General features: G+C 37.0%; 1 protein-coding gene across 1 annotated transcript in view; it reads left to right on the top strand.

Moving 5' to 3' along the window:
• BAIAP2L1 (BAR/IMD domain containing adaptor protein 2 like 1) overlaps positions 1-26352 on the top strand; it is a gene marked incomplete at both ends in the record, with an annotated part of 42621 nt that overhangs the window by 14193 nt on the left and 2076 nt on the right. Inside the window, 9 exons of the mRNA XM_082006496.1 lie at positions 16615-16676; positions 16769-16840; positions 17161-17298; positions 18670-18822; positions 19290-19457; positions 20229-20379; positions 21545-21752; positions 22065-22142; positions 22489-22654. Of these exons, the coding sequence (XP_081862622.1) occupies positions 16615-16676; positions 16769-16840; positions 17161-17298; positions 18670-18822; positions 19290-19457; positions 20229-20379; positions 21545-21752; positions 22065-22142; positions 22489-22654 (1196 nt within the window). The remainder of the gene's footprint in view (positions 1-16614; positions 16677-16768; positions 16841-17160; positions 17299-18669; positions 18823-19289; positions 19458-20228; positions 20380-21544; positions 21753-22064; positions 22143-22488; positions 22655-26352) is intronic.

Consider the following 26352-nt stretch of genomic DNA (forward strand, 5'->3'; position numbering starts at 1 on the left):
CGCAATCAAGCAGTTGGTCAAATGCATGGAAGTAATCTATTTATTGAACTTCTTACGACTGTGGGATATTGTCTGCGTGCTTGAAAATACTATCATGGGTAGTCTCGAGCTGAATTTGGAAAATAACTCTTTTTCCCTGTTATTGGAGACAATATAGAACTGTGATTGAAAATATATTTTTATTTAACTATGAATTCTTCCCTGCAATTATAAACCTTTTTCTAGGTATACTGTATTGAGAAAACATGGCCTTCCTCAGGGTCAGGCCTCTAATACTGCCTTCTGTTCACCTTCTGCTTAAACTGTCACTGCAGAAAAATCTTTTCTGAAGGAAAGCAGCAACTCTGGATTTCTTCCAGTGTACTCTGATAGAATACTTAATTTAGAGATAAGGTAAGTCAATGAACACTGGAGAAGGCAGGATAAAGCGGTTAGGAGTCTGTGAGATATCATTTGCATTTTCTGGAAAAAGTCTTAATATTTCTGAAGCTGGGCTACAATACTGAACTATTTAGCAAAGAAATATGATACACCCTAGATGTCTCTAAAAGTACCTTTGCTTAAAAAAGAAAATTAATTTCCTGCACCTTCTAGTATTTTGACAATATCAAGATGCATGCTGTGCAGTGTTGGCTGTGTAAAGACGAGATCATACTTTGCTGTGATTTGCTCATTTATGGACCCTGTTAACCCTAGTGGACTTACTGTAGGCGCAGCCCACTGTGGAACTGTCTCTTCTGTGAGTTCCTTTAGACTTGCCAAAAGACATGTTACTGAGCACTAACAGCTTTATCATGCATAATACTTCTGTTATCTTTGCTAAAAAAGAGGTCAGTAGTCATCGGTTAAGTTTTGTGATGTGCCTGTGAACTGCTCTTCTGGAATGTATTCTCTTGAGCATCGAGTGAGCTGACACGCTAGCTTCTTTTATAAAAGCAACTGCCTAAAGGTGACTGGCAAAGAAGCAGAGAGGAGCAATGTCCATAATTTTACGTGTGCATGTTTTCTGGAATATTTGTGTAACTTTTTACTTGGCCTTGTTTAAAATTGTATTATAAGGGTTTTTCCTGTAGCCTGTATTAACTAAAATCAATAGTAACATTCCCACAGATGGCAGTAGGAGATCATTATATTTTTTTAATACTTAAGACATTATCCTGGGTCTTCACAATGAATTAGATAAACCAACAACAACCAGCTTCTAAAGCATTTTGGAATGTTTTAATATTTGAGCATAAATTGAAGTGCTTTGGGATGGATTTCCAGTGTTCAGGTCTTTGGACAACCAGGAAATGTAAATGTTTTCATCTGAGTAATAAAAAATTGAAACATCCAAAGTAAATAATTAAACCAATGCTTGAAACTAATCTGTTTAAAAACACACACACACACACACACATCCCCCCCCCCCCCATGGCTTACCAGTTTAACCACAGTCAGGACAATTGGCTCATGGATGGGAAGACTTCATAGTAGCCAGAAATCCACAGTGCTGTTTTTTTACCTTACTGTATCATCTACAGCAGAAATGAAGGGAAATAATATCTGCCAGTTAATTATCTTTGACATCTTAAATGTACGTGCCTCCTCCATTAGCTTTGTGTTTCACCCATCAGTGACTAGGTACCTTTTGGTGTTAGAACACCAGAAGATTCCCCCTTTCCCTTTTCTCCAATAGTTAGCATATTCAAGCTGTTACTTTTGCAGATGCTGTTCATATTACAATCAGTTTTCTGAATAATGAACAGGAGAATGAGGCAGGAACCAAGGTTTCAGGTCTTTCCAGTAGCAACTTCACCTTTAGTAATGGCAGATGAAAAATAATATATTACTCTAAATTCAGTCATGTTGCATTAAACTTCTTACACTTAATTACGAAAGGACTTACAAGGGTCAGATGGCTAAAACACGATATTCTTTAGAATTTATGGAGAATCTTTACTGGAATATTGCACTGAGTCATTTTACAGTTCAAACCCAAACCTGCTGGGTGACCTAGAGCATATTTACAGCCAAGTGTGATGTAAAGATGTGTATCAAAAACACAGTCAATCCTTCCTTCTCATAAGGAAGTGTAGAACATGGTCTTCCTGTAATGAGACAGTAAAATGGTCACCAACCTCACAGCAGGGTAGCAACAGAAATGGGAAAGAAATACAGAAGAAAATTTTTGAAGTAGAGAGTAAAATGCATAGAGGGCACAGAAGTAGTGGTGCAAAAAATCAAGTAAAAATGCCAGAAAGTGCTTTTTTCTGTCAAATGAGATTGGAGCAGAGGGAAACGAGAATGAGATGGAAATCTGGATATTCCAGCTGATTCGGAGTTCTTTGTACGAAGTGTCTGGATCTTTCAAGACTGGTTGAAGCTCTCTGAATTATTTTAATACAGAATAACAATATGAGTGAGTTGAGGAAGTAGAAGAATATACTGCATTCACAATACAATCCTTATGAATAAGGGAGAAGTTGATTTAGGTCAACATTCTTTCTAAATTTATTTCCCTAAATTTCTAAGCTTGTAGTTCCTTAGACTTGGCTATGAGCGTTTAGGAACATAACCTGGGTTTATGTAGTTCAGGTTGTTCTGCAATATGGAATTTGCATATCTTTCTTTCCTAGGCAACTTCTGGAAATCCCACTAGGAAGAAAAGATAGGAAACAAGAAACTGCACATTTTAAAAAGTTAACATTTCATACTATTCAAATTTCAGTATACCCCATCAGCACAATAAAATTTTGGGTTTCAATAATGCACTAAAAATAATTTAATGTAGATACTATACCACCAATATAGTGTTAAAATAGTAACTTTCATGATGTGTTGCTAATCTTATTTTGCGTTGCCCAACATACAGTTTTATGAGGCTTTGTCTCATTGAGATTGATTTTTTTTTTTTTTTTTTTTTTTTAGTGCTTATCATTTCAATAAACTCTCTCCTGTAGTAACATAGGCTGTCTTTGTAGCCTTCCCTTGCTCAGGGAATCAGGCAGCTATTTCCTGCTCACTCATTGAATACTACTTCTCCTATCTTCCCAGCTATCCTCTTCAGCACCTGCCAGTTATTGCAGATACAACTCATTTATTATACTGTGGGTGTAAAGTCCCAATTTGTTTGTTGTGTGGCAACTGTATCTATAGCAGTCACCCACAAATATATAATGGGTCTGTACCTAGAGCTTATTGCTCAAGAACTAGTAAGTGTAAACTATTTATTGCTTGTCAAAATATAAAAAGCCAAATTGTAAGAAAAATACTACCTGGCTTGGTCTTCACCAATGGAACTAAATTGCAAAAGTTCAGTGTGTTAAAAGGAAAATCAGAGGAGGCAAAATCTCTTCCCTAATCTAACCAAGACTGATAATTTCTTTAAAGATTACTCTGTTATAGGATTATTTTTTTGTAGTCTCATTCTGTTGAAACTTATCTGGAAACAGGTATGCAAAAGCTTATGCTCATCTACAGTCTGAAATGCAAGAATTTGGAAAAATTTGGGTTCTTTTCAAGAGAAATTTTCTGCTTAAAAACCTGTACAGGTAATCTAGAGAAGCAAGTTGTAGACTAAAAGATTGCTGTGTTGTGGTAGTCACAAGATAGGGAGAGGTGAGGAGAAAAAAACCCCCAAACTTCTGATGGTGCGCATAGTAAGTAGAATTTTTGCCTGACAGAGGATGAGCCTTGAACTTGATCTTCTCATGCACAAAAGAAGGGACTGTTCTTCAGGTCTGAAAGACAGTATTTGAACATATTAATGAACTGCAGGTTTGCTCATAAAGGAATGTAATTTTAAAGGTCTCCACAACTTTGTCAAATACAATCTGAATGGTGAAGTGATACAGTCATACACGTAATAATATAGAAATTACACTAATACTACAATACGGATAACTAGGGGCAGGGGTTCTCTATGCATGGTTTTTTGAGAGCCCTTATACTTCTCTGCAGTTAGCCACATTTCTGTAGTTGTTGGGGCAACTGCACATTAGTTTGAGAGTCAAGGTTGATAAACCATCGGTCAGTTAAATGAATAAGCTAACGATTAGTGAATAGGCTACCATTTATCCAACAATTAGCACTTCTTATAAATCTGCATGCGTAAGTTAGGAGGTTAGAGCTCTTGAGTAACATCTAACAGGATAGTAGAGATCCTTTGGTAACTGTTTTCTAGGGTTTTTTAAAGCAAACTAACAATTATTAATTTGACAATAATGTAAATTTAGTATTAATGTAATTAGTAGTGTGAAGTTCAATCTATAGAGTCATATCAGATTTTTTTTTTCCAGTGATAACCATTTTACATTTGCAACTAAGAGAAACCCTGTGAACTTTTCTCTCTTTCCTCATTTCTATTTGCAGAAATGAGAAATTCTTCTATACCAGAAATGGTGAGCTTTAAGTGGCTAACTCCTATACAAAACTTTTGGGAACTGAATTGGAAAATTCTTATTTTGCTAAAAAGAACCTATCTCCTTGCTGAAAAATATCTAATCAGACTAATGTAAGGCAATACCATCTTTCTAAAACGCTGATCTTGTCATTCAAAACTGTCTATTTCCTTCCTGATTAATAAGCAAAATTGCCACTTGAGCAGTACTTTTCAAAGCTATAGCTCTTTTGCTTCTTCTGTGGTATAGCACGTGTCACTCCCGCTATTAAGAAAGCCAAGCAGAAAAAGAGAAAATTCCACCACTTAGGATGAATGTGGCTAGTTGCACTTCAATTTAAAAAAAAAAAAGGGGGGGGGGGGGCTGGGTTGTTGTCTTACTTTAGCATCTAAATTGACCTTTTCAGCTGGAATCCTATTTCCCTTGTCTTAGAAAGGTGACACCAAGCACCTTGCCCTTCACCAGCTCATGTAAACTAAAGAGGTCTCTCATCTTGTCCCATCTTACTGCATCAGTGTTGTCTCTTCTATAATATGAATGCTTTTGGAATAGATTATGTTGGAGAGAAAGGCAAGTGAAGTGTGCCAAAAACTGCAGAACCCCTTTAGCACCTCATCTGGGGGAAACTTCTGGGAAACTAGCTTAGAGGCTGCAGTTTAAGTAGTTAGTATATCCGGACAGTGTTTCCTATGGAGCATGAATAAAACACTCCTCTACTATATTTATAATGAAATTGCATTGGAAGAAGCCACTCCATTCTCTTCTTATAAAAGGGAAGTAGACAGACAGCTGTCTTGAAAATGAAATACAAAGTAGTCCTGTGGGGCGGTTGTTTTTCAGGAGTGAGGTTTTGTATCTTCTAATTTTTTAGCAACATTCTAGATTTGGCTATATAGACCTCCAATGTGCTCTAAGAAAGCCAGGAGGAGATGAGCCGGCCTTTCTAGATCCATTTCTACTGATGAAAACAGTAACTGGATTAGTGGAAACTTCCTGCTCTTCATAGTTCTACTTTTTCAAAGTCATTTCTAAGGCTAAAGTAAGCCAAACAATCATATTGACAAACTTTTTTTTTACTAGAATCAGTACTGTGGCTTTTGACGTTGAGTGTTCTGCATGTAAACTTTTGGTAGAAGTCTGCTGGAAGAAAGAAAAACTTCAGTCTTAGATTCTTAAATATGAAAAACTTAACTCCACATCTAATAATTAGCTCTGCAGTAGACCGTCAGGCAATTGGAAGCTGTATATATTCACCAATTTAAAAATCAATTTAACTCTTCAGATACTAATAAGTATGTGCCATGCCAGTGGCCCTGGCAAAAGGTCCTGCAAGTCAATATTCATGAACAGGAGAGAATACTTGGTTTGTGCTATTAATAAACCAAAAAAAGGGCAAGAGAAACCTGTTACTGTGTTGATATCCAGCACTATTATTAACAAACAAACAAAAATCACACAGCAATAAATAATCAGTGAATGAAGGTTGCTGCAAAACATGTCCTGGACAATGAGTGATCAGGTGGCATCATACAACAAAGCTGAACAAGCATTTGTTAGCTTTTTTGATCTTTTTTTTTTTTTCAATCTTTTGGGTGGTGTTAAGTTCTGCAATCTTTTCCTGTGAAAATATAACACAGAAATGATCCTGCCAAGAAATGGAGTGAACAAGAGGTGGGTTTGTTATTAAACATAAAGAATGTAAATGATTAAAAATGGATCTTGCAGCCTAGTCTTGTAAGACTACCCGCAAAAAAGTTTGTTCTGTATACAATCATGTTGTTGTAACTTCTGTTACAAGACTTCCAGATAAGGTGCAAGTCTTCTGGTTCTAGGGGAACCTAGAAGGGAGGAATAGAATATGAAAATACACAAGGCTCTCTTGGAACAATTGCAGGACCCTGACATTGTAGAATACTAGCACCAGGGGAAGAAAAGAACACTGGTATCCATAGGACTGTAGTGACGTTTTCCTAGTTATCTTTTTCAGATTAAATTCCAGATAATTGGTCATATTTCTGAGTCAATGTCAGTATTTTATTTCTTCTTTTTTTTTCCTTACAGCAACCTGTAAACTGAGGCTGATTATCCTGACTTTAGTCAGTGATAAGATATGGGTATAACACTCTTACAGTATATAGTCCTGAACTTCGCAGGGTGGTTAACTTCACAGTTCATAGGCAGCATCGGCAGTACTGTTCCTTGTGACACATCGGTACAGGGTTATACCTATGACACCAGTGCATGTGTGTCTGCATCCGCTACTGTGAGTGCACCTACTTGTATACAGTGACTCTGGAGTTTAGCACAGAACATCCATAATGATACATGTGACCACACACCCTCAAGGGAAAAATTAGATACTTGGAACACCTGCAGTGAATGTGTACTTAATTGATATCTTCATGCTATGCCTCAAAGGCCTGAGAAAACAGCGAAAATACCATGAAGGGCGTCCTAAAAGATTTTCTGACTATATTGGAGCAGTTAAATTTCACCTGAGTTTCGTAGGTAGCAAAGACATCTTTCATCTTGCAGTGGAAACCCTGGAAAGGATGCCTGGAACTTCACCTGTGTGTACATGCAATGTCTTCTAGATTGTGGATAGTGTCCGTCCAGAAATAGAGTAATTTGGGAGTGTGAGAACCGGCTTTCTGCGTGCATGGCAGGTGTGTGTTCCCTGGCAGCTCTTTGAACTTACCCAAACGGAGCACTGTCACAGGGCGCTGGGGCTGGTACCGCAGGCAGGAGGCCCTTCTCGCTCGCCTGATGCTTAGCAATCATAGTTTCTCTTCACCACCACCCCCAGGTATGTCTGTTGGCAAGAAATATGCCTGTGAGCCTGTGTAGAGGAAAAATATACTTACCTTCTCAGTGAAAGGAATAGACGGAAAATGGAAAACAAATGACAACATTGCAAAGAAAATGAGATCATATATGTAATTAGCTAGCTAGTAATCCTTTAACCGAAGGTCTAACTGTATTTTGTATGTACAGTCAGCTCCTACTGATCAGTTATTTCTAAACAAAAAGAATCCAGTATCAGGTGTAGATGTCATTAACATTCTGGGGGAGGTGAGGGGGAAACAATTGTCTTGGACTGCTGAGAAAGACTTTTACCAAAAGTTTTGGCACAGTTTGGGTATGGATTTCGGGGGGGGGGGCGGAGGGGCGCACATTACTAAGACTGGGAAGCTCTATGGCAGTTCCAAAATGCTGTAATAAAAACAGCAGTGATTCCTGACAATTTATTGAATATCATGTAACATTTATAATGAGAAGATAAATATTCATCCTCTCTAGTACTGGAAGCCCGTAAAGAACTTCTGGTTTTGCTGTTTAGCGTGAGTTGTTTATTCCACTCCTGCTGAAAAATAGAGATTAGCTCTGTTGTATGATCTTCCCTAACTAATCTGCCTAAAAACAGCAGGGCTTCATACAGGCAAGTTCAGGCTTATGGTTGTATTGTAACTTGTTTTCTTGGCACCTGACCTGTGTAAGGATTACAAGTCACTTGTTTAACACCACTGCAGCTCAAGTATGAAAAGCTATTGTATATAAGGCTTTCAAGGCCCTATGGAAGATCAGTCTCTGACATAAATACGTTAATATATTGTGGGTTTGTATGTTTGGGTAAAGAAATAAATGCCTGCAGCAGTCTTTATATATATATATTACTAATGGAGTAACAGGTGGAAAAACAAGTTTGCCATTTTTCATGTATTATTTATGTGGCATATGATTTTCCTTTCCTCCTTTAACATTAAAATTTAGTTACTATGCTTACCAATCATCTGAAACAAGATGAATATTTCATGTTAATTAACATCTGTTCGATGATATAGTAGGCTTAAAAAAATTCTAATCTCTCAATTTTTTTGACTAAGATCAAAACAGCTTGGGAGAGAAGGGGGAATTAGACTAGCAGACTGAACTTTGCTAAAACTAATAAAGTCATATTTCTCTTTAAAATAGAATGTAAGCTAATATTTTTGGTCGGTTTAAAATTGTAAAATAGGAGCTTTTTTTATAAACAGTCATAGACTTTCTGAGGTATAAAGAGCTGAGGAGTTCTTTGTATCTTTTAATATGTAAATATTTTCTTTAAAAAAATGTATGTATTGGGAAAGTACTTCATTATGCAGTTTTACACTATTTTCTTTCACATGATCATCAACAAAGTTTTAGAACATGAAAAAGATTACTACATAACTCTGATCCTGAACTACAAAATAAAATGGTATCATAAACCTTTACACAACCTTTCTGCAGTGGCCTCTCCCTGCTCCCAGTAACGTTGCTAAACCTGCAACAGAAGTGAGACAAGGTAAGAGACACCCTTAGTTTTACCCAAGATGAGATTAGTAGAGTCTTACCTCCTCTGCCTGCTCACTTTGGGCAAGGTCACCTTGCAGTACGAAGCTATTCCTTAGTTCTTTACAGTTGTAAAACTTCTGAATTCCCTGGGTTTTTGGATTGCTCAGAGAGTAGAGGAGCAGATCCTGTATGTCTCTATCCTCAAGAGGTGCCAGGCTACTAGAGTAGAAGCGAACTGTGCTCTGTCTCTTCACTGTTTGTCTAATTATGAAATGGGAGAAGGATTTTTCAATGGCAGGGTTCTTCGATTATATTCCTCATGCTGAGAGCAATGTGTGATCTAATGACAGGGGAAGCGTTAAAGAGTATGGCCAGGTAATGTGTCCTAGCAAATTTTATTCCAAAGTATATACAGCTGCTGAGAACTGGTGGTTAGGTTTTTGTTTTGCCCTTTAGAGGTACAAATTCAGTTTGGGTAAAATCACAGCCATCATCTTATAACTGGTCTTGAATGCATTTTTCCAGTCAGTTCCACAAGATAATAAGCCTGTGACTAGAAGACTGAGGTCCTTGAGAAGATGGTGGCCACGGTTGAGCTGTTACCACCAGTGCAATTTATCCAGTCAGCTGTATGCTCCTGGCTGGGTCCAAGAAGCTTGGCAGGAGAGAGGATGACCAAGAGAAAATAGCAGTGGCAGCCTGCTACTAGGCACCTTTATTTTCTGCTTTTCCCCCAATGCTCCTTGGTTCTGGTGCAGAGGGAACAGGAGGTAACTGAGATATAGATAGGTATTTGTATGTATATGCTACATGTGTACACACAAATATGTACATATCAAAATAAAGGAAATATTTTGGGAAGCATAGAATGTAGTGTACAGCAAGTGCTGTACAAGTAAAATGGTGAAAGGTCCTTTTCTTCCAATAGAAGAAAGTATGTTGTACCTAGACAGTAGTCTCTGCTGATTAGAACAGCTGTGGACTACTGTTAAAGTGTGTTGGCTATGATGTAGCTGGAAAGAAACTATTTGACTGGATAAAAACCGAGGCCGTAGTACTTTTGTTACCACCTCCTCCCCTTGATTTTTAACTTTAAGCAGATGAAGTCTTGACTGTAGTCGAACATACATAAAAACTCTGTGCGTGGGCTAGGATGTATTTTTTCACTAGGGAGCCACACAAGGAATGCAGGTGGTGAAGCCCTGTGAGAAGGAGAAAGTAGAGCACTAGGAGTTCACCACCACCTGACACCATAGGTGCCCAACTCCCAACATTGTCTTGTACAATCCTGTTTATTGCTTACTGGTTTTGTCTGGGCATGGAGGCAAGATACTTAGACTTAGGCATCTTCCAGGGTCTTACAAACTTTGGAAGACCATCTCTTCTGTATCAACGAGACTGTAAAATATCTAAGAAGATTTTAAATATTTAGAAGTAATGGAACTTGTGGAAAAAATAGTGATTAAAACTGAGCTATGGAGAAAGTGAAACTTCTTAACTCTCATTAATTACTTGAAATATTGTGAGCTAACTTTAGATGAGAAATGATGCTTTGAAAGTAATGTCATATTAAATGCTTACATAGTTAAAGCAGAGCTGAAAGCATGAGACTATTTGTATGCTAAATGAATAATTGCTGCAGTTTATTTTGTGTGGGAGCCTCATGTAAACAACTCTGACAACACATGCTGTTAACAGGACTACATTTTTATATTTTTATATATTTTTAACTGTATAGTAGTTTAAATTTTATTTTTACATGTCCAATAATATCATAATGTTCACTTTTATTCCTCATAGCTCATAATCAGTATAACTTTGGGATTTTATTTTACTGGACTAGTACATGAATACACAGATTTCAGCCATTGTGGAGTTTTTTCACTTCCTTTAACCTGTGTTTAATCTGTTTTAAATTAACTTATTTGCTTGTTATATCAGAAACGTATCTGTCATTCACAGCCTTAGTGAGAACTCAGCATATTTTAAAATAAAAATTGATCTGAGAATGCAATTTAGAATGTGAAGTTCTCTTTGCTGCTACTTTTGTTTTATTTACAGATTTTATTTATGTATTTGCTGTTCTAGCAAAACATAACTATCTATTTGGAGGTGCTCCTTCAGGGCACTACATCTAGCATGTATAGTGGACTTAAAGTACTTTATACTCTGAAATGTCTTCCCCTTTTCTCTATTGTAGGTTTTGTTCTTTTTTTATTCTTCCCCTTCACCTTCTGCAGTCACCTTCATAAAATGGCATTGAATGGTCATGTGTCAATGCCATTTCATAAAATGAACTACAGAGAGATTTATTCCTTGCTTCCTATTTCATGTTCGTTCATGCAGTAAGGAAAGGCAGACTTGATCTAGTCCTATTGATTTATGTGCATGTGAGTATTAATTCCACAGACTGTGGGGTTTTTAAAGCATTCTGGACAAATTGTATTAGAAGCAAAGTACAGTTAGAGCTTGGGAAGTTTTACATTACTTTGTCCTTCTTTACGATTTTATTCCTTCTCATTCAATTCCATTACAGCTTTTTGCCTTCTTTAAAGCACCTGTTGCACAATTAGATCCTTCTGCAATAAATCTTTCCTATGACAGAATGATAAATTTAACATATTTGAGGCTTAACAGGGGTTTTGTTTGATCATATTTATTTGTTATACTGTATTCCTTTGAAACTTTCTATTTTACTACCTTTCAGGGGCTACTGACTTCAAAGGACTTTGTTTCCAACTTTCCCTTGTCATAAATGCCCTTCTCTACTTCTGGGCAAAGGGTAACTTGGAAGAAAGAGAGCATCTTGACAGAAATGGCATCTAATAATACACTTGAACTATATTGTCTCCATGTGTAGTTTTGACTCAGCCTTTCATTCTTGTGTTTAATGTAAATAACTATGTGGTTTCATCTCTGAGACATGAAGTTACTAGACCTGCCCTGAATGCAAAATACGGCAATAGGAGATGAGTGATGTAATTAAGCACTTTGTGTGTTCCCAGACAGCTAAGAAAGTCTTTCTGTTAAGAAACCTGAAATTTTTCAAGAGCAACCTCCTCTAAATAAAACAAAATTGAAGTATATTTCAAGTAAGGTGATGCAATTAATACTTTTATTGATTCTAATATAGCTATTTGGTATTTTAAATCTTTAACTGATTTTGTTGGTAGCTGTTAATATTTGTTTCTATGACAGAACTCTACTGATTGAGTTCCATTTTTGTTTCTAACTTGAAGTAACTCTTCTAGTCTTCTATTTGTAAGAACATTCAGCATAAGCTAAAAAGATAAATAGCCTGTACTATCACCCAGTGCAAACAGTGAGGTTGAAGTGCAACTGCTGCAGAAGTTCTGTATTCTGGCCTTACAATGAGTATTTCTGTTAGAAATTGCTTTCCTTGGTTTTTTTTTTTGTCTACTGTGGGGACAGTCTTTTAAGGTTGTTGGCTTCCTCATGGGATGCTGTGTAGGGAGAAATAATTGTTAGGCTTTTTGGGTTAGTGATTTTTTTGGTAACAAAACTAACAGCATTAATGGAATTCTACTCTGTCTTATTTTCTCAATAGAAAATATAGGTACAACTAACAGCCTTGGTTAAGGCTAAAAATATTCCACAAGTTCCTGAAGTTTCAGCTTAAAAGATCTTTCTACCTGTGCATTGAACCTACTTGAAATTAAAATAAATTTACCATGGAACTTGGCATTACTCTTTATGGTCATATTTCAGATTATAGCTGTATTATGCAGCATGGTTTCAAGAACCATACATGAGAAGTGTTTGTTTTATTTAAGGCATTTGAGATGCTCCCCCAAAAACCCTATCTGAAAGAGATTGTTTCTTCTCTCCCCTGTAGTAGGAATATTTAATGTACCTCTACTCTTTTAGTCACAAAGATTTCATGTTCAGGGCGTGGGGGAATGGAAAGCAGCAAAAAGTATCTTTGAAAGGCAAGTATTTTCATAGTTATGTGTATCATCAAGACCGGTGGGTTTGGTTTATTAATTCATTGCATAATATGATGCTTAAAACTGGTTCAAGTTAACGGTATGTCTGCCACAAATTGGGCATAAGTGGTCTGTTATCATGCACTCTGGTCATGCCGTTATGTTTGATAGGTGTGGGGTTTGCCAATAAATGATGACAAGGTTAATATTTGGTTATTGTGTACTATGAGCTCTTGTATATAAAACTTGATCATGAGCAGCTTTAATACATAGCAAATATTTTTAGCTGATATGAGAAAAACATGTTTGTCTTCACCTTAAGTAGACTTCCGTACCTTTTTACGAGATGAATAATTACTGAACATTAGAGCTTGGCCTTAAGTTATGCTGTTATTAATCCAGAGTAACCCATTGTCTTTATTAGAGCTATTCCATAATTCACCATTGTAATTAAGATCAAAATATTGTATTGAAGTTGCTCAATTTCCATTCCACTCGGACACTGTTATATGTGGGCTAGGGGTTGTTTTGCCTTTCCTTGTATAAATCTTATTTGGGAGGGCCATCAAAATGTGGCTAACCCATTATCTTAAACTGGCTGTGAAAAAACATGGTATATGTTCACTGTAAAAATGTTATCTGTTTGTTTGAAGTGCAGAATCTGGCCTAAAATTTGAACTATAATTTAAATCTTAATAGGTCAGAGTGTGCTTACTATGGGTTCTTTTCAAAATGTTGATTCAAAACATGAAAGAGGAAACCAAATGGGTGAGCCAGTACATACAGTGCCTGTGGATTACTGGTGGCAGAAAGGAGATTCCAGCATAAAATGGCTTTTCTGCTTGATGCACAGCATACAGGGAGTCTTTAGTTGAGAGAAAAAGAAAATGCTATTAGTGATACAGTCACTGATATCTAAAAATACTCTTTAAAAGTCTTCTAGAACACTCTAAAATAAACTCATAAAATAATCCAGCACAAACCATTTAGAAGGAAGTGTCATTTTTAAAGTTCTCTTCATTTCAGGACATGATTTGGCAGTATTCTTTGTAATAAAGATGAAAACCTGTTTCTAACCGAGCATTCAAAGCTGAAAGACTCGAAGGCTGCAGTCAGTTCAAGTGCAGTGCGAGACAAAAATAACAACCTCTGAGCATCAGGTTTTCCATTCTTGACGCACCAGGTGAATGGGTTGTTTTATGGAGCGTTTACACTGTGGTGGCAGGGCAGGCCAGAGGAAGGGAGTGTGAGAGCGCGATGCGAGAGCTGAGTCAATACCCGACGTTGTTGGATGTCTGTCAGTACTTGGAACGCCAGGGTTGGCTGCGTTAGCGTTGCCAAGTATTAGCTAAGTGTGCTGCTTTGGCAGCAGATGCTCAGAACATACTTTTTACAAAGAGGGAGAATAAGTTCATTTTAAAAAGAACAAAAATCTATAAGGGCAACTATTTTGAGGGCCATTTCAACACTTCATCCTGAATTTCTGTAACTTCCCACATAGTCTGCATATTTAAAACCAAACAAACTTTGCAATTTTATTTGTATTTCCTGAATTTTTTTCCTGATTTCTTTTAACAGCATTTTCCTTTTGAAGTTGTAGATAAGTGTTTACAAAACTCTTCTGATTTTAAAAGCCCGTTATGGTCTAAAATGTGTCTTTTCAGTTGAGTTCAGTGAAACAGAAACACTGTGGATTAAAGTGCATTCACTTCTAAAGCCTTAAAATAACAAGGTGGCTTACTCATATCCTTACTTCAAGTGTTTATGTAACTGCATTGTATTTACTTTTCTATTGCATATGAGTAACTAATTACTATAGCACCTCTCGATTCTCATAGTAGTTATGTTTCTGTAGTCACCAGCAACTTTAAATACAAACAAAAAAGCATAGCACTCTGTAGGCTGTACAGAAGGTCTCAAAAGCAATATATATATATATTACATCACCACTGTCTCTCCCATCTACTGTCTTGAGCGTGAATTCCTTTTTCTTGCTAATCAAGGGTTTGATTGTTCTCGTATTCTGATTCCTTCTTCCACGTCTCCTGTAGCCTGTTGTGCAAAGAGATGTAGAGGTGGGGACTGGGGCATGAAGAGGCAGGTATCTTCAGATAAGAAGGGAGAACGGTGATAATACATACCCAGGCACTACGGAAATGCATTTATGTTATAGGGGAAGGTTCCTAAACCACTAACATTCACTGTGGGGAGACGGGTTTTGATGGCTGGGGAGATGTTGAGGAGAAGATAGAATAATAGTGTGGTTTGGGTTGGAAGGGACCTTTTAAAGGTCATCTAGTCCAACCCCCCAGCAATGAGCAGGGACAGCTTCAACTAGATCAGGTTGCTCTGATCTCATGAAAAGTCCTGTCAATTTTTTTATTATTATCTGCAGCTTTTATTATTATCTGCAGCAAATCATGTCCTGAAATGAAGAGAAGTGTGCACCTGAAGGATCTGAAGCATTATAGGTTGATAAGTCTTTGCTCACTAACTCAGGAGTGTTTGTCAAAGAATATGGGTTGTAGAAGACAAGATTTGTAAAGCAGCGTGCTGAACTGTTGATGCATCTTTTTTCTTTGGAAAAAGAAAACTGAGAATTGCATAAGATAACAAATAGGAGGGGACACACAGAGGAGTCCTGTGCAGTGACTCTACCAGTGATACGTAATCAGAACTACAGAATTGTGTGTAGCTTTGCAAGGCCTGCCTGTACATTAGGACAGTGCTATTGCAGGTCTAATACTGCAAGCACCTGCATGGAAAATACTTCCCAGTGGAATAACTGCAAGGCTGATCGAGGAATAGATAGATTGCTGGAGGAGGCATGCCAGTGAACCAGCTGTGGAACTGAACTTGCCGTTCTTGCTGTGGAAATGGAATGACAGTCAAGGCTTTCAGGTGTGACACAGTTTTGGGGAATGTGATGGCAGCCCTGGCACTTTTCAGTGCTTTCTAATGGCTCCTGGTTGAGATCTGGTAACTATCTACAAGTCTAATTTGGGTGAAGTCAAACTGGGCACTTCAGGACAGTTCCAACTACCCTTCTCAGCAGTATGTTGCAATCTCCCAGACAAGACTGGCGCATGCTCAGTGTGATGGTGCCAGCACAAAGAAGGGAGCGGGGATGATGTGGCCATCCGTATCCAGAACGGGATGATGTGGCTGGCTGCGTACGGGGCAGGTCTGCAGCAGGCATGGTTTACACTGGTTTTCACATAGAACCACACCCAAAGGATTGAGGTATTTTTCCTCTATACCCTCCTAAAGCAAAATGAAACGGTCCAGCTTTTAACTGCTCGTGGTTAAAAGTAAGCTGTGTATCTCTGTGCTGGAAAACAGCGGAGCGTAATAGGTGTATTTGGGAACTGTTGAGAGGATGCTGAGAAATCTGCTGCTTCTTGGCTGTTAGTTAATGCTGTACAGTCAGGCTGTAATCACTGATGGAACTGTGTGGGAAATTAATCAGCATATGTATCAGAGCTGTTTAGCAGGTGTGCTGTGAATGAATGTGAAAGGTTACTTTGTTAATTCTGAAGGTGCAGTTAGTTAATAAACATTGAAGTTTAATTTTCAGACTAAAAAATGGATAGCAGCTATTTGGATAGTAACTACCTCTAGTTCTCATGTGCTATTCTCTGACTTGCCAAGAAAAGAGGCTGCTACAAAATCAGTATGAGCTATTCTGGAGAGAAGGAAGTATTTATTTTGTCTGGCACTCCATGTCCCTTTTGCATCATAATGTATGATTAATTATCCTCCTATCTCTTATGAACTGCTTTGTGTCTCTGTGGCCAGATCTAGTTAGCTATTTAAACTGCTGCGATAAGCAACAGCAAGAAATTTCCTATCCCTTTTAAATATATTCTAGCTAATAAATACACTAGTTAAATATATTTTATTATTGCTCTTTGTTAACTAACTTCAGAACTCTATGAAAGAAACAAATATGGTTTTATGTTTATCAACAGGCCAAGTTCTTGTAGAAATTTCAAGAACACACAAGAAACTTAATGACAGTCTAGAGGAGAGTGTAAGTTAAAACCAGTCTAATTTATTTTCCTTTCAAAATTGTAAATTACTTTTGCCAATTTTTAATAACCCTTCATTCATTTGCTTTTAAAGTTCAAAAAGTTTCATAAAGATATTATATCTGAACTGGAGAAGAAAACAGACCTGGATGTAAAATACATGAATGTAAGTACATTCAATTCTAAAAGTCATATTCTATTTGTCGATTTCTAGTCAAAGAATTTTTCAGAAATGGTTCCCTAACAGTTAATTAATTGAGCTTTAGGTACATAAACATGGCAAAAATTTTTATGCTGCTTTTGAGTTAAAAAGGGAACCAATGCATGACTTAATAGCATTTTTAAACTAAAGTTGAGAAAGGTAACTGCCTAACTCATTTGATGTGCATTAGCAATATCTCATAGATTACGGTAATGTTTTTTTAGTCACTTACCCAGTTACATGGCTGAATGCATTATGAGATGTTTTAACTGCTTTGTTTGTAGGCAACTTTAAAGAGGTACCAAACTGAACACAGAAGCAAATTAGATTCTTTAGAGAAGTCTCAGGCTGAGCTGAAAAAAATCAGAAGGAAAAGCCAAGGAGCACGAAATGTAATGAAATATGAGCATAAAGAAATGGAGGTCAGTGTACTGTCTCTTAAGTTATTTGTTTTCTTCCTTTGTATGAGAACTGGTTAAAAAAAAATGTTAAGCTGTTACAGGTCACATCTGGGTCTGTTTTAAGACTTGACTTCTGAAGCTTACCACACTTTTGTGTGTGCAAGCGTTATTAGTTAATACACGTAACCCCGCTGTAAGTTGTTTGGCCACAGTTGAACTCTATAGTCCCAAAGAACATACAGTTTTGGTTCCTCAAAGCTGGTTTATATTAAAGGCACTCCTAGAGTATGTATTCCAGTTGAAACTAAGCTCTGGACTGCTCTGCTCTACATAGAGATTTCTGCTTCAGTTTCTAGGTTTCATCCCTTGACCATTACTTAATACACGATTTTTTTTTTTAAAGTACTTCTGTAACTACACCTTTATGCAGAGGTTTACACAGGGCGTCAGTTATGCTATGCAAATTAATTTGCTATAAATTAATTTACCAAAGCATGCACATGCCAACTTCTGTTGTCACGTCTTGCCTTTCCTACTGCTCGTAAGACAGCATCGCCATCTTGAGGCAACATAAGAAATGGCAAGGCAATGAAGAGAAACTGTTTTAAATAGTAAGTCATGTTCTGGTTGTCATTTATCTCTCAGAAAATACTTGCTGTTGATGTTTTTATTTGCACAATACTTTTATTTTGTGGTAGCTTATATATTTTTTCCTCCATATTTTCTATTTTAATTTTCTTTTCAAAGAAAGCTTTGTTTATAGCAAAGTACAGTAAACATAAATAGTACTAGTACCTATTTTTTACTACCTTTTTTTTAAGCTCCATTCATAACAGCTGGGGTTTTTTTAAGGTATTGGACTGAGAATTCAAGGGATTAGCATTTAATCCCAGTTTAGCCATGAATCCACATAACCTCAGACAAATTTAGTCTTTTTAGTAACTATTTCTCCCTCTCTAAAATGGATGAGGGATTCATTGTAGCTTTGAGAGAAAATGTAACTGCTGTGGAGCAGATGAAGGTAATCAGTCTAATTAGAACACCTGTGGCCTTAAAATTGCTCAGCACAGTTGCTGCTTAAATGTCATGTTCTTATTTACTGCAGCATTTTATTTAGAGGCTAAAAGACTGTTTCTTGTTTTGCTTCACTTCCCTCCACCCCCTAAGTAGTTTATGGATTGCCTGTAATGAGAATATACATTTACCTGGTGAGATACAGGGAGGTAGGTGTGTGCATGAAAAGAGAAAGACTTGGAAGTAGAGCCACCCTACCCCACCCCGCCTTTCCAAAAAGTTTTTCTAAGGCTTTTGGAGTTTGATTCAGTAATTGCATATAGCATCAGATAAAACTGAGACAGTTTGTGATTTTTTTCTTTTTTTTTTTCCCCTTAGTATTTGGAAACTGTGAGCTCTCGACAGAGTGATATTCAGAGATTTATTGCAGAAGGCTGCAGAGAAGCTCTACTGGAAGAAAAAAGAAGGTTCTGTTTTCTGGTTGACAAGCACTGCAGCTTTACCCAGCACATGCAATTCTATCACATTCAGGTCAGTGACATGAGTGTAAACAGAAATGAAACTCCTGAAATCTCATTATATAGATCTTCAGTGTCTCCTGCAGTATGTAGATCAGACTGCCATATGTAGCTAAGATAGCGCTTGGGAACACCGTAGTGCCAGACAAGTGTTGGTGATCGGTTCCTAGAAAATGTTTACAATACAGTATTCTCTTAAACGTATTATAGCAACAAAAAAGGATTACTGTGACTTTTTAAAAATCATATATTAAGAAAAAATGTGTGGACTGATCAGGTAGTTACCGTATCTGACCCTGAAAAAGAACAATCTCTTTCTACAACATGTTATTTGTTTCAAAGCATTATTATGGAAGTCTTTTAAAAGGCTTCCATTTTGCTGGTGTTCTCATTTTGGTACGATCAAAACTAACAAGTAGGTCTGTACAATTTTATGAAAAAGCATTATCTTTGACAAGTACCTTTTAAACTTGGATGCAGTGTGCGGACTTCCTAAAATCCAAGCTGCCTGGGTGGCAGGAAATCTGTAGTGATGCCACCAAAGTGCCTGAAAAAGTCAGAATGATGATAGAGGAAATAAGGACACCTGGTTCCACTCCAGTATCGGGAACTCCACAGCCTTCACCAATGATAGAGAGAAATACCATGGTATGTTGTTCTTTGAGGGTTAAAGGTTCTCTCTCTCTAACAGGAGCAGGGTGGCTTCACTAGCTGCTTTTGTACCTAAGCATCTGGGATCAAGGCTATAATGTACCTCTGTGGAATATACTGGGTTTGGGTATGAAAGCAAAATCATTAAGCTGAAGCTCTGCTACTGGAAAGACACACAGTGTAGTAGGCAGAAGCACAGATCCAGGCAAGGCTGTGTTCTGTGGGCTGCCTAGGGCTTTTTCTGCAGAGCCCAGCCTCAGAACTACTTTGGTTCTAACCATTCCATTTCCTATGTTCTTATCTGTAAATAATAGTAATTACGTACTCAGTAGTTCAATATAAACTTGAACAAAATGTTATTTTCTATTTTCTTTCCTTTTTCCTTCTTCCCTTCATGATTCTTGTCAGCATATTAGAGTACAAGTTAAATTCTAAATTCTATTTGTATGTTGTATCACCATTAGTTGTTGAATTTCTAAATAATCTTAGTAAACTTCTAAAAAAAAAAAACCTAGATATTATCTAGGTGTAACTGTGCTATTTGTGGAAAAAAGGACTATCGTAGCATTCCCCCTAACAAAGGATTATCAAGGCACAGAAGCTTCTTACAAACTATTCTGTCTGCAATTTCATAGGAACATGACTTTCTGATAGGTCTAAAGATGTATCATTTGGGAATATTTAAGCATTGCTTTCTAGAATTTAATGTCACAAATAAGTTGTCACTGTCTCCTCAGTATTGTGATATTGTTGTTCTTGTGACTCTAGATTGGAAATGATTTTTATCCTCATCATGAAAATGCGTCAAAGGTGCCCCCTGCTCCTACAGGTAGGGCGTACACTAGTCCACTAGTTGATATGTTTAACAATCCTGCAACGGTTCCAAAGACATCTTCTGAAAAAATAAATAATTCAGCAGGTGAGTGTCACTGTTGCAAACTATGGAAGTGTAAATGACATACTATAGTGTTCAAAATTATCTTAGGACTTCTTGACTGCCACGATGATGTCACTTCCAGGATGTACAGAGGAGTAGAAAATGGTCTTTACAAAAGTATTTATAGAAGTTAACTAACAGAAGAAGTATGCGTTACAAGAAGAGAAGAATTGTTCGCAATAAAATACAGGTCAAGATAGGGAGATTCTATTTTAATCACTTTCTGTGTGACCCTGATTAACCCAGCTTAACTGCTTCTATGACTTCCAGTCTTATCAGAAGAATACAGTCTATAATTTTGAACAAGGTAAATCTAAGTGATTATTTCAGTGCACACAAATAAACATAAACTACTGTTACAATCTTGCTGTGGTTTCCTTTAACCTTTAAGAGCATGTAGCAGTTAGGGAAGAATGCACATGGGACAAAACGTGCAGTCTTGTAGTTCTTTCCCCGAAATGTAAAGTCCTATTAAGATTTGTTTTCTAAGTTTCTAATATATTCCTTTTTTTACTTCCTCTGCTATAGGGAAGGAAGGGAAAGAACTAAGCTTAGATCACAACATAAGAAATGCAGAACTCTTCAATGTGACAATAGCAATTCCAGCATTTCTTCCTTAAAAATTCATTAACAATAGTGTACTAGTCAAGTAATGTACAATTTTGAGACCTCCTTTAAGTTGTCTTCTGGTAAACATCTGGTGTCTGCAAAGTGCCAAGTACCTGCAACTGTCATCAGTTCAGTTGAAGTTGAGTGCTAGGCGTGCTTGAAAATGAAATCTTGGACTTTTTATGCAGTTACATTTTTTTAGAAGGGAAATTTTCAAAGGTCTTCTATGGCTGTAAATATTTAGCATTTTTCACGCCAAAAGAGGAAAGTAGTAGCAAGTTAAAACTTAACGTGACTTTTTATGTCTGTTGGTTCAACTTTATTGTGATGGGGGTGTGTTTGTATATAAATACACTTCATGGTGATAAGAAACATTGGCAGATAATTGAGAGGTGTCTAAGTGGAAACCAAAGCAGTACAAAGTCTCAGAACTTTATTTGCACTGTACTTTTTTTCTGTCAGACTACTAATTGTATTTAATTTTGTTAGTGTGAGGCTAATTTTGCTCTTTTTTGCTTTGTTTTTCTCTTTTTGACAGAGAATTCAGATGATGCCAGTTTATCACGTTCAACGTCTGTTGCCACGGGACTAAATATAATGAAAAGGCAAAAAGTAAAGACCATCTTCCCACATACTGCTGGAAGTAACAAGACGTTGCTTAGCTTTGCACAGGGGGATATCATCACACTTCTTGTAGCTGAAGAAAAGGATGGCTGGCTTTACGGGGAACATGACTCAACTAAAGTGTAAGATAATCAATTTATTACCCAATTTGAATATGAAGGAAAAACGTGTCTCAGATTTTGTTAGCAGATATTAGTAAATGGTTTTCCCCCTTTTTTGCTGGCTGTCATTGACTGGGGACTTGGAGCCTCTCTATAAGGTGAATCACTGCAGTTATTTTAGGGAGATTTTGTACACTAGTTTGGTATCATCAGAAATTGGGTCTTTAAAAGTTGAATCTCAGTTCATTGACTCAACTGTTTTTTCCACTGTTGTCTTTTGAAAGATCTTTCCAATTTTATATAATATGAAACTGAAAAGCTTTCCCATTACAGAAAAGGATGGTTTCCATCATCGTATACTAGGCCACTGGAAGAAGCAGCAGAAGAAAAAGCATTTGTCCCGGTGCCAAGGTAACATTCGGGGTGGGACTTCCAGAAATAATCAAATCTTCTCTAATATTTATTAAAAATATTATTTCTCTGCTCACGTTCAGTTATTCAGCAACATATACAGTAAATACTTTCTAATAGTCGGTGGTATGATGCCTTGGTCACATTAACATGTTCTAATGGTTACACAAAGACCCAAGAAGTAGCTTTACCCCAACTTTAGAATTTAGAGTCCCACTGACTTCAGTGGGATTGTACACTTTCATAACCTTCAGCTCATGCACTTTTGTGCTTTCCTGGGGCTAAAGGTAAAAGACAGGTTTATTATAGGAACTGAAAATGTTATTTATTGGGTTCTGTCTTGCAGCCCTGCACCAATCCGAAGTATTAGCTCTGTAAATCTTGTGGAAAAAGGTGATGTTGTCCTCCCGCCGCCAGACTATCTGGGGTCTTCACAAACAGATAGAAGAACGGAGTCCTCCAAAGGTACTACTGTTAAAACACCAACTGACAGGCCAGAAAGTGCAGGTCCGGTAAGTCATCAACACCATGAATCCAAATGTTCTGCACTGCTTGCTTTTCTTGACCTACTTAACTGAGCTCTTAAATGAGGCCCTGGAATATTCTACCTTAGCTACCTGTACTTGACTTCAGCGGCCCTTCGATGCAGCTGTCTTCAGGAGTATCACTTTTTTTGGCATTTCAGTCCATCTGTAGTAATAGGAAGGGAGAAGAACTGTTCAGGGATGATATAACTAAGAGTACTAGGAGACTTACTCTGCATAGCAAACTCCTCGGGAATGGAATCTGTGAAACATGAAAAGAATTTCTTGCAGGAAGTAGTACAAATCCATCATCTTAAGTGATTTTTGGAGCTAGAGTGGGACAGGGGATTTAAAGCAGCATAAATTCTGTATTCAGGGATGCTTTACACAACCCCATGAAAGTTAGTGTTGTTTTTGTGGATGTTGCTGAGGGATGTATGTACTAACTAATGTCTATACTCAGCAAAATCATAGCTGAGTAGAAATAGATTTTTATGAATAGATAGTGCTATATAAAGCTAGTATTTCTGCTATTAAGTCAGCATTCAAACAATGATTCAAAATGAAGACTAATCAAATTAAGCAATTACTAGTCCATTTCTTGCTGCTTGTTTAAATAAGTATTTTGCTGATGTGTATCTAATGAGAAATGTTCTTGAGACTTTCTTCAGAAAGCCTCCTGAAGCAGAATCACATCTTGATGGCAAAAAAACTTTTGTGATTTTTTTTTTTTTATATATATGTGTATATACATATATATGTATGGTTGTCACTGCTAAAATTGAGAGACTGTAACAGAGTAGGACGCAAAGTTCCACCAGTAGATACCATAGCAAACTTCTCAGAGGTCAGGAATCCTATAGTTGGCTCCCAATAGCCAAAAAATTTACATTTTATTATTTATCAGTTCAACTAAAACATTTTGTATATCAGTATGTAACATCTAAGCAAATTTTGGGTTGTCCTTCTGACAGATGTTTGCTTTCTAAGTAATTCATTGAATCATGCAGTAGAAATTGAAGCGGCCTTTGTAAATTTGTACTTGATGGAAGTAAGATTAACTAAAAGATCTCAAAAAGCAGAAACTGGAAGCTTGTTGCATCACATTTTGATTAATGGTGAAAGAGTCCATTTAAGGTCAAAGGATGACAGAATATTTATAATGGTACTCCTGTAAAACGGAAAGGCATCAGGAAACAATGATTGACTTCAAAGAAGCCTCTTCTCCCTCTGTTTCATTTAAGTCTACTATTAGGATGTCAGGTGTGTCTACAGCATTTTTTACTTAGAGATATTAGGCATTGGAGGAGGTTAACGGGTCTCTTCATTCTCATTGCTTGTCAATGTAACACTTAAAATAAGTAAAATCAGAAACATTCACTTAATAACAAAAATATAACTTCCAATACATGACTCTAGAACTCTAGAAAAAAAACTACCATTGGAAAGACGCAAGTATGACACAAATTATATTAATTGTCAGTAACATCTGGATTTTAAACTAGTATCTGCATTTCAGAAGCATGGAGAAAGACAGAACTTTAATAAATGGGAGAAAATGAAATTATATTAATTTTTCTTTCTTGAGCAAATAGTGTGTCTTCAAAGAAATTGCTCTTGTAATCATATCATAGACTTGTATCTAGTTCTTAAAAGAAGAACTCAACTTTACAAATATTTAAAAATGTGAAAAATAGCTGGAGGTTCAGCTATACAGGCCTTCCGGAAATGTTCCCTCCAGTTGTACTTGGCTTTGTAAAGCCACTCTACAGCTATTTCAGAAGAGCAGCTATAGATACAACACAGACTTTGGCTGTAGTCAGCAGAAGTGTGTATCTCTTGCAGATGCAGAAACTGAAACAAAAAAGTATCTTTTCTCTGGTAGAGAGGGGAAAAACAGCAAATGCTTTCTGTAACAGAAAAATCTCTGTTCCTTAAAATGCATGAAGAACTAGGAGCAGAGCTAAGAGTCTTTCATACCAAAGGATGAAAGCTGCTTGACAGGGACTTACGAAGCTCTCATCTCAGAGATCTTACCCCATTTAGACTAGACCACAATGTTTTGGGATATTATTTTTTTAAAATCTAAATACTCCTATTAGAAGATTAGCTGACTTTTTTTGTCAGAACAGTCTGATATTAGCATATATTTAACCCACACTGTTAATCCACATTAACCCACATTTAACCCACATATGTGTGTGAACCCACATTCAAGTAATTTTTTTCTCAGTAATGAACCTTGTTTTGTAGGAAGCACATAATTTGTGCAGTGATATTGTGTTTCTAGGACAATGTTTTTTTTACGAGGAATAAAGCTTTTGCAATGCATGAAATTAGTATCAAGAAATAAGATCTAAATTTTAGTTTTCAGTCACTTTCAAATCAAGAATCTGGGAACATCTATACTTTGACGCATTTGTGGGTTTCATTTTTAGACAAAGAAGCAATGAGCTGTGACAACTATACAATGTCAGATTTATCCATTGGTTCATTTATTCTACGGCTAGCTGTTGAGACCTGTGGGACCGAGGTGTCCTTCACAGGTAATTATGTTCGCAATAGTTAAAAAAGATGTATCGGCCTGTGGAAGTTGCCGTGCAAGCAGTGAGTTCCTTGCCCTGTGACAAGTCAAAGGTGACTTACTATACAGCTTTACAATTATCCAACCTGGTAAATTGTCTCAGTGTCGCTGTACTGTGCTGCTATCTTTAGTACAGCTAACTGTCCTCAGTTGGTTCTCAAGAGCAGCCACCTTAAGGGTTGTGTTGTTCTGTGGTATTAGTTGAGAGGGTTTAGGAATACTTAAGGCTTGTGGACAAATGTTCTTGTTGAACTGAAAAACCAAGAGGAATGGCAGATCGCTTAGCTGACAGACTAGGACAGAATTCTAATTAGAACAGTATATTCTCTTTTGAGGCCAGAATGGAAGCTTGTAGCCTCTTATGAGTGGAAAACAAATACATCTTTTTTGAGATTCTAAATTTCCACAGGGAAATCAAGATTAAAAAGATGAATCCTGGAGTATAAAGTAACTATTCTTGTGGAGGTAACCTGTAACTCATAGCAGCTACCTTTTTACTGTAAGTCCGTGATTCTTCTTACCTGTTGCCACACAAAATAAGGAAGAGAACCGTAAAGAAGAGACGCTGGACTTGCACCCAAGCGTTTTGCTCTGAAGTCACTATTTACATTCATTCTTTTGGAAAGCTGCAGAGCTTCTTTGTCTTTCCTGCTTCCGTGCAAGTTGCCAACCCCCACACCACTGTAAGGCTTTGGAAATAAGCCCAACATTATACCAGGCTGGCTTGTAGACTCGTCCAGAATATACATACATGTAAAACAGTATGCTTGGTGTCTTTTATGCAGAAGCAGGAAATGATTCATTAAGGCATCTTATTTTTGTTTCAGAATACACAGGAAAAATAGGTTGGGATTTCAAGACGGAAAGATAAGGAAGTTAAATTGTTGATGCTGTGTTATGTAGGACAGTACTATGCAGAATAATATCAACTGAAAAAGACAGTAGTTGACAGAGCTTTGAGGGTTGGTGTTCAGTAAGAAGTGGCATGTAATTCAGGCATTCGTTCTAATTAATTTTAGGGGCTAATTAAGCCTAATTCTAAGGTCTAAGTCTATTTATGACTGATGTACATGAGCAATTTCCTTGGAATCACAAGTTAAGC

This window comes from Phaethon aethereus (genome assembly GCF_964289735.1).
Source record: "Phaethon aethereus genome assembly, chromosome: 15".
Taxonomy (NCBI): domain Eukaryota; kingdom Metazoa; phylum Chordata; class Aves; order Phaethontiformes; family Phaethontidae; genus Phaethon; species Phaethon aethereus.